Source organism: Dendropsophus ebraccatus, chromosome 1 (genome assembly GCF_027789765.1).
Source record: "Dendropsophus ebraccatus isolate aDenEbr1 chromosome 1, aDenEbr1.pat, whole genome shotgun sequence".
In the NCBI taxonomy this organism is placed as follows: domain Eukaryota; kingdom Metazoa; phylum Chordata; class Amphibia; order Anura; family Hylidae; genus Dendropsophus; species Dendropsophus ebraccatus.
In genome coordinates, this window is record NC_091454.1 from 227,365,940 (window position 1) to 227,374,695 (window position 8,756).

Here is an 8,756-nt window from a genome sequence, read left to right on the forward strand (position 1 = left end):
GACCCCCAAGGGGTTAAGGGAGGATGTATTGCATCCCCCTTAACCCCCGGGGGGCCAGACTGATGTCAGACTGCACCCATCCCAGCAAGGAAGGGGTTAAGTGACCCCCCTTCCTTGCTGGGAGGGGTGCAGTGCCGGGGAGGGGGTGGGGAGAGCTCTATACTCACCCCGATGTGTCCTCTTCGCTGGTCCGCAGCACAATGAAGTGACTGTACTGCGGACCGGCTCTTTATATGTGCGCTCAGCCGAACAGCCAATCAGCTGAGCGCACATATAATTCTAAATGTTTCTTCTAATAATGTTATTGTCATAACATAATTAGAAGAAACATTTGATGTTTTCATTAAAGTAAAGTGATGATTAGTACAGAATGCTCTATTGCCGGCATATGAATTACCGGCTTATAGTGCTTCCTGTACTAATTAATATTTAATGAATAAAACACATTTTCGTTTAAATAAATACAGTTTCTTTGTTCAATAATTTAATTCTAACGAATCCATCATTGTGCAATTAAATATACTGTCAAAAAATAAATATATATATAAATATACATTTATTTATATATATATTTATTTTAACAGTATATTTAATTGCAAAACGATGGAATCGTTTACATTTAATTATTGAACAATAAAAGGGACTTTATTAGACAGAAAATGTGTTTTATTAATTCAATATATTAACCATGAGAGACATCGGCATTAGTGCAGAGGATCGCAAACCCCGGTAATAGCGAGTCATGTAAACTGTGTTCCCTGCTTTCCCAGATGCATCCAGAGGTGTTTCCATCACTTTCTTAACATTTTATTTGTTATTTTTAGTTGAACCAGATTTCCAAGTAAATGACCGTATGTTTTGAGCCGCATGTCTATTTTTTCCCACGGCCGTAGTTTCACCCGCACATTTACAGCCGCATAAAAAATACAGCCGCACAGTTACAGCGTGTGAAACCAGCCTAAAGGTGTGAAACACAATTTTTCCAAAAACTCCACAAACCCATCTTTTTTGTCCACAAACCGGCCAAGTGAGCGTGTTGTGGTTGTGTCCTTCAAAACCGCCACAACTGACAGATTTACAAAGCAAACCGTAATTTTTTCTTTTCTATTCTAAAAACCAGCCTATTCTAATGTGGTTGGGTTTACATAGGGCGTGCAACACACTAATTTAATCATATAAATTATCAATTATTATTATTATTATTTTTTTTGCTGTATACTATATGATCAAATGAAGGGTGCCAATACAAAGCACAGACTAGTCCACCAAAACCAAGAGCATCAACCCTATGCTAATTCTTTATTGGCTCTTTGTGGAGCATGAGGTCTAGGAAAGGCATTTTGGGGACGATTGCAATGCGTTGTAGATAAGTCCTCTGGCAGATGTACAATTCTTTTTCCTCTAATTGCCATATTCTCTCAATAAATATTTCAACAGTCACCAATGTTTTGGCCACATAAGTCAAAACAAATTCCTAAATCTTGATGTTTCATAGAACTTTGAAGAGTTTTTTTTTTTCCAAACAATTTTTTTTTCTCCAAACTAGTTGACATAAATCTTGGTGTCTTCAGTGTCCATAAAGTATCTGTTGTTTACCTGATGTAGTTGCGCTGACTACAGTCTCACTCTGCTGGGATCATAAGGCTTGTTGGTTGCTGCATCTCACTGGTGTCTGTGGGTATGGAGAACACCCAGGAGTACAGATAATTAACAAATGGAAAAAAAGACCAGATCTTATGGGGGGCTGCATGAACAAAAGGGGTTTCTGTGGCAAATAGACTCATAAGCTTTCCATAGGATAGGTCATCAGTAACTGACTGGTGGGTTGGATCTCTTTTTTAGCATCTGCACTCAACAGTGATTGAGGGTGGAGACAGTTGTCTCCCGTCACCACTCATGTATCTTTTGGGGCCCAGCCGAAGACCAGCCGAGCTGCAGTATACTGTACACCCAATCTGTGTATACTGTATCTCATCAGTCTGTTTTACCCAGAAACCCCCCTTTACGGACTTCTATGGTATTTTCTCCTTCTCTGTAAAGTTTCTGCATAAAATATTGTAGATGATTTATCAGAACACCTGCCTATGAAGTGTTCTCTGTATGGCTTTCATAATATCTTTATTCCTCAGACTGTATATAATGGGGTTGACCAAAGGAGTAAACACAGTATATAGCAGGGAGAGGATTTTACCCATGGTGAGTGATCGGCCTTTTGTTGGGACAACATAGACACTGAATAGAGAAATATAGAATATTGAAACCACAATGAGGTGGGAGCTACAGGTGGAGAAGGCTTTCTGTCTACCAGTACTGGATGGGATCCTTAAGATTGCTGAAACTATATAAGTATAAGACACCACAATGATTGTGGTTGGAATCATTAGAATTGGAATGGCTGTAAAATATGTCTCTAACTGAACTATGAAGGTGTCAGAACAGGAATGGTCTAATAAGGCAACAATATCACAGAATAAATGGTCAATGATGTTTGGTCCACAGAAGTTTAGCTTCGCTATTGTTACGGTGTAAATCAAAGTAATTGAAAATCCAGTAAACCAACAGATGGCGGCCAGTATCTCACAATGTCCACTGGTCATGATGGAGGAGTAACGGAGGGGATTACAGATGGCCACATATCTGTCATAAGACATCACAGCCAAGAGAAGACTTTCAGATGTTTCGGCTGTACCAAAGAAATAAAGCTGAGTGATACAACCAATAAAAGTAATGGCCGCCCCATTATTCAGCAGGATGTGGACCAGGTTGGGGACAATATCTGTCGTTAACATGATGTCAGTGATGGAGAGCTGTGAGATGAAGAAGTACATTGGGGTGTGGAGGATCTTGCTGGTGGACACCAGGATGATGATCAGGAGATTCCCACATATTATCAGGCAATAAACCACAAGGAACAGACAGAAGAGGGAAAGTCTGAACCCATGACTGACCTGAAATCCTAAGAGAAGGAACTCTGTGACCTCCGTCTGGTTGTTCTGTATGTAGATCATGAATATAGGTTTAGTGTGTGCTAGAAACGCAAATCAACAAAGACTCCACTCAGTAATGACTTCAGGATATTATATGGAGGGATCTGCTGTGTCTCTGAGGATATGGACGGGGCTCTGTTCTGAATATTGATCCCCTCAAAGTGCCCAACGCTGTTTCCACTGTTTATTGATCTCTTGCTTAACTTCTGAGTCTCCACATTACATACATCTACGGCAGGGATTTTCCAGGTCTGTTCTTTTCATGTGAATGGAATTTGTGGAAAATACTCAGTTGACTCCATTCATATGTATGGAGCAGATTTTAAGTGAAACATGAAACCGTCACATGAAGAAACAGTAGAGATATATCTTCATTGTCACCAGAGATGATTCTATTCTGGAGCTGTATGATAGTATAGATATCATGTATAACTAGGATTAAACAACTATACAACTATAGGATCAATCTAAACCCGAAGAAGAACAATCAGATCAATGAAATATCGATCATGAATATTGTGTCTTCTAAAAATAGATAATAAATTTACATTAACACCAATGAGAGGTGAACATAGATAATCTGGTGACAATGGAGTCTGATAGGTTGGATATATTAAGAGGAAGGTAAAGTTAATGATGAAAATTGAAGATGAGCAAATGTATGGATGTAAGTGACTGTGACCAGGGCCAAGGTGTGATGGACAGAAGATCAGGTCCGATCAGGTCCGATCATCTCCAGAACTTGTGTTCCTCACTGCTGCTGAGGTCTTAGAGCAGATGCCATAGGACAACAGGACACCTTACGAGGTCTATGGAGTCCAGGAGTCGATGAGTCAGAGATGTTTCAGCAAAGTATTGGTAGAGGAAGGATTGACACAATATCAAAGTCATTATGAAAGTCGTGTCTGCTCCCTGTACATTCATGGGTATTATTTCATATATTTGGAGACATCTTTGAGGAGTATTTTTTATGTTATTATTTAAATGTCACATCAGATATGTCTGTTCATTCTCGTAATAATCTTCCGGTTGCTCTCAGGTCTCTGGGGGTGGGTGGGTGACAATGTTACACAGCAGCAGCGGCGTCAGCTTCTATGACCACCAGACACCTGAATGTGAGACATTACCTGCCGATATTTATCTACAAGATGAAGACAAGGGAGCAGGTAGAAGAACTCCCCGGAGATATCTCTGCTCCTGTCTGATGTCTCCGGTGTACCGGATACATCTGTGATCATTAGTAGATCCTAAAATTATTTATTAATAAGAATAAACAAGTCATAAAGTTAAACATGGCCCCATGGTGGAGGTGGGAAAGTTCCTTTCTCTATATTATAGAAGAGGTCCCTAGAGGAGTAACTTTCTCTATGACATTTATGATAGGACGTATAGAAGGGGGTTGTTCTGGTCCCTTAAACTGAGAAGATTTAGTTACTTCCTATTTACATAAGTTTTCTTCAGTCTGTTTCTGGACAATATATTTTACTCAGCTTTTTCCAGTCATATCTTTATTGTTAATAATTGAAAAAAGGTTGACTTTTTGGAAAGTCATGAACCCTACTTCACCCACATCGATCATATCAGTAGTTTCTGTATCCTAGAGATTATTTTTGCCCAGATCTTAACATAATTATTTAATTACTTAATAGAGATGAGCGAATACGATTTGTCCGAGTAGGTATTCGATCGAATACTGCGGTATTCGAAAGAATCGAATACAATCAAGTAATGTGTCGAATACGCGGGAAACATTCGAAAGCCCTCCTATCGCGCTTTTTTTAATCCAATCAACCATGCGGGGAGGCTGTGAGGGACCCTGGCAGTACGCACGCAGCGCGAAAATGGTGTATACCCTCATTAGATGGCTGAATCACATGACCTCGAATCTTAAATACAAGCCTCCCGCCTCTTGACCGCAGATGCAATTTCAACCTAGTCAGGGAGAGTTCCTCGAGCAGGGAGAGATAGGTTTTAGTAATGTTTTGGCTAGGCAGGATTACTACAGAACCCAAAAGTCCTTTTCAGGGCTAATATCCAGCGAAAAAGTCATCTCTGCATCCAAAGCTTCTCAGTGCTAAGAAATAGATCGCAGCAGCAGCAGCATCGACATCAGCATCAGCTGTATTCATTCCAGTACCCTGTGTGTACAATTGACTTATAGTGACCCTGGTTTAGCCCACTAAGGGCACGTTAACGTTTTACTTATTGTTCCAGTTACCCAGTTAAAGGCATGTGATACCCACTAGTGTGCCAATTACCCAGTAAAAGGCACGTGATAACTAGTGTACCAGTTGCCCAGTTAAAGGCACGTGATACCTAGTGTGCCAGTTGCCTAGTAAAAGGCAAGTGATATCTATTGTGCCAGTTGCCCATTAAAAGGCACGTGATACCTATTGTCCCAGTTGGCCATTAAAAGGCAAGTGATACCTAGTGTGCCAGTTACCCAGTTAAAGGCACATGATACCTATTGTGCCAGTTACCTAGTAAAAGGCAAGTGATACCTATTGTGCCAGTTGTCCATTAAAAGGCATCTGATACCTATTGTGCCAGTTGCCCATTAGAAGGCAAGTGATACCTAGTGTGCCAGTTACCCAGATAAAGGCACGTGATACCTAGTGTGCCAGTTGCCTAGTAAAAGGCAAGTAATACCTATTGTGCCAGTTGCCCATTAAAAGGCATGTGATACCTATTGTGCCAGTTGCCCATTAAAAGGCACAAGATACCTATTGTGCCAGTTGCCCATTAAAAGGCATGCAATACCCAATGTGCCAGTTGCCCAGTAAAAGGCATGTGATACCCAGTGTGCCAGTTACCCATTTAAAGGCACGTGATACCTATTGTGCCACTAGTGTGCCAGTTGCACAGTAAAAGGCATGTGATACCCAGTGTGGCAGTTGCCCAGTTAAAGGCACATGATACCTAGTGTGCCAGTTGCCCAGTTAAAGGCATATGATACCTAGTGTGCCAGTTACCCAGTCAAAGGCACGTGATAACTAGTGTGCCAATTACCCAGTAAAAGGCAAGTGATACCTAGTGTGCCAGTTACCCAGTTAAAGGCACGTGATACCTAGAGTGCCAGTTAACCAGTTAAAGGCACGTGATATCTGCTAGTGTGCCAGTTGCCCAGTTAAAGGCACATGATACCTAGTGTGCCAGTTACCCATTAAAAGGCATGTGATACCTATTGTGCCAGTTGCCCTTTAAAAAGGTTGTGATACCTAGTGTGCCAGTTGCCCATTAAAAAGCTTGATACCTAGTGTGCCAGTTACCCAGTAAAAGACATGTGATACCCACTATTGTGCCAGTTACCCATTAAAAGGCACGTGATACCTAGTGTGCCAGCTGCCTAGTAAAAGGCTAGTGATACCTATTGTGCCAGTTGCCCATTAAAAGGCACATGATACCTAGTATGCCAGTTACCCAGTAAAAGGCATGTGATACCCACTAGTGTGCCAGTTACCCAGTAAAAGGCATGTGATACCCAGTGTGCCAGTTGCCCAGTAAAAGGCACGTGATACCCAGTGGGACAGTTGCCCAGTCAAAGGCACGTGATACCTAGTGGGCCAGTTGCCCAGTTAAAGGCAAGTGATACCTAGTGTGCCAGTTGCCTAGTAAAAGGCTAGTGATACCTATTGTGCCAGTTGCCCAATAAAAGGCAAGTGACACCTATTGTGCCAGTTGCCCAGTAAAAGGCATGTGATACCTTATTGTGCCAGTAATGCAGTAAAAGGCACCTCATGCAAATTGTGCCAGTAGCCCAGTAATAGGCACCTCCTGCATAGTGTGCCAGTTGCCCAGTAAAACCCAAGTGATACCTATTGTTCCAGTTACCCAGTAAAAGGCATGTGATACCTTATTGTGTCAGTAGCCCAGTAATATGCACCTCATGCATATTGTGCCAGAAGCCCAGTAAGGGCACCTCATAGTTATTGTTTCAGTAGCTCAGCAAAAGGCACCTCATGCATATTGTGCCAGTACTCCTCATGCATATTGTGCCTCCTACTCCTTCTCAACCTCATGCATATTGTGCTTCCTCCTTAATCCCTGACTGCACCTGTAGGGGCTACTAGAACCAATTTTTCCGGGGGCTCGCTTTAACATCCCCCAATTCATAAAACCTTTTGGGCCTACTATGGGCAATGTTTTTGGGGGCTTAACTCAACCCCCCGTCCCTTCTAATTTTTCCAGGGCTCAACTGATGGGCCTCCATATAATTTTTTACAGCGGTCACCTCATGGGCCTCAAGCTAATTTTTCAAGGGCTCACCTCATGGGCCTTGTGAGAAGATACAATTTGTCATAGTAGATGACAGATACGTGTCACCAAGGTGCCTAGCCTTGGTAAAGTGAACCAATAGCTTTTGACAGTAACTCTAGGTTATTGACACTTTTATTAAATGCATCAGCTGTTTCCACAGCTGATCCGGGTCCGGCTTTACTGGAGCAGTCAAAAAGATGGGTGGGATGACTCTACAACTTTCGCCGCTGGACGATTTCCCAGGCCAGGTTGGGTTGGTCACTAAGTTGTCGACCGGCTTCTCCTCAACTATATCACCGTCATCCTCCTCCTGCCTAACGGACAGACACATTGCCTCCCTGGATGGCAATTGTGTCCCGTCGTTATTGTCAACTATGCAGATTCCACCTGGTGGCTGCCATTCCTCAACAACAACATCACCTGGAGATGGCAGATGCTCCAAACTTTGGGCATCAGTGCATATAAAATCCGCAGGTAGCTCCTAGGATTCTTGCAGTTCTGATGCTAGAAAAAGACCAGAAAACAGCTCCGGGGACTGGGCAAAGGTGACATCAATGTTTTTGGAACATTGGGCAGGTTGGGATGAAGGAGGGTCACAGCTTTCTGCAGTCTAAAATCTTGTCTGCTGAAGGGACAGGGACCGTTTGGACATTTGGGTTGAAGCATTATCTGCTATCCATTTGACCACCATTTCCTGCTGGTCTGGCCTTGTATGGTGTACTCTGCCCTATGCCTCGCCGGTTAAGAAACTGAGGGATGTTGGAAGAACGTAAACCTGCCTGCCCCTCAGCAGCAGCCGTTGATTGTTCGGGTGCTTGCACATGGCTTGTGCCGAAACCGCCTCTACCGCGTCCATAGCCCCATCCCTTTGCACTACCCTTCTTCATAATTGTTAAGATGCCCTCAGTGGGCTATAGAAAGACTATGTATAACGTGCCCTTAGTGGGCTACTGGAACAGTATATATCACAATAGGTGATTTATACCGCACATCCAATCCCTGACCACTTCCTTCACCAACGCCCCCATCCAGTGGCTGAGGAAGATTGTAAAGCGGAAGACGAAGAGGGGGAGGTGGTGGGGTTTGCAGAACCTGCGCCAGCAATTACCTTGGGGGGTCGGAGGTAGTCCCTCCCAGTTTGAGACCAGGTCCCAGCTTCCACCACATTGACCCAATGTGCCGTGATGGAGATGTATCGTCCCTGACCGCAGGCGCTTGTCCATGAGTCCATGGTGAGGTGGACCTTGGCGCTCACGAGTATCTGAGGGCCCGCTTGATGTTACCGAACACGTGTTGGTGCAGGTCGGGGACGGCACGCTGGGAAAAGTAGTGGCGGCTGGGGACCGAATACCGTGGCACGCCAGCCACCATCAGGTCGCGTAAGGACTGGGTCTCTACAAGCCTAAACAACAACATCTCAAGGGCCAGCATTTTTGAGATGTGGCTGTTTACGGCTTGGGCTCAAATGCCTGAACGATGGAAAATTGTTGGCTGGAGGCAAACAAAGGTGCA

The 8,756-nt window shown here is 43.4% G+C and overlaps 1 protein-coding gene across 1 annotated transcript; it reads right to left on the minus strand.

Annotated features, from left to right (window-relative positions):
- Positions 1-2,069: 2,069 nt before the first annotated feature.
- Positions 2,070-8,475, minus strand: LOC138785947 (olfactory receptor 1500-like). The gene is made up of 4 exons (XM_069962461.1): positions 8,353-8,475; positions 7,665-7,748; positions 4,115-4,234; positions 2,070-2,993 (listed from the first exon to the last, which is right to left on the minus strand). The coding sequence occupies exons 1-4, from the start codon at positions 8,473-8,475 to the stop codon at positions 2,070-2,072; spliced, it is 1,251 nt and encodes a 416-aa protein (XP_069818562.1).
- Positions 8,476-8,756: the final 281 nt, after the last annotated feature.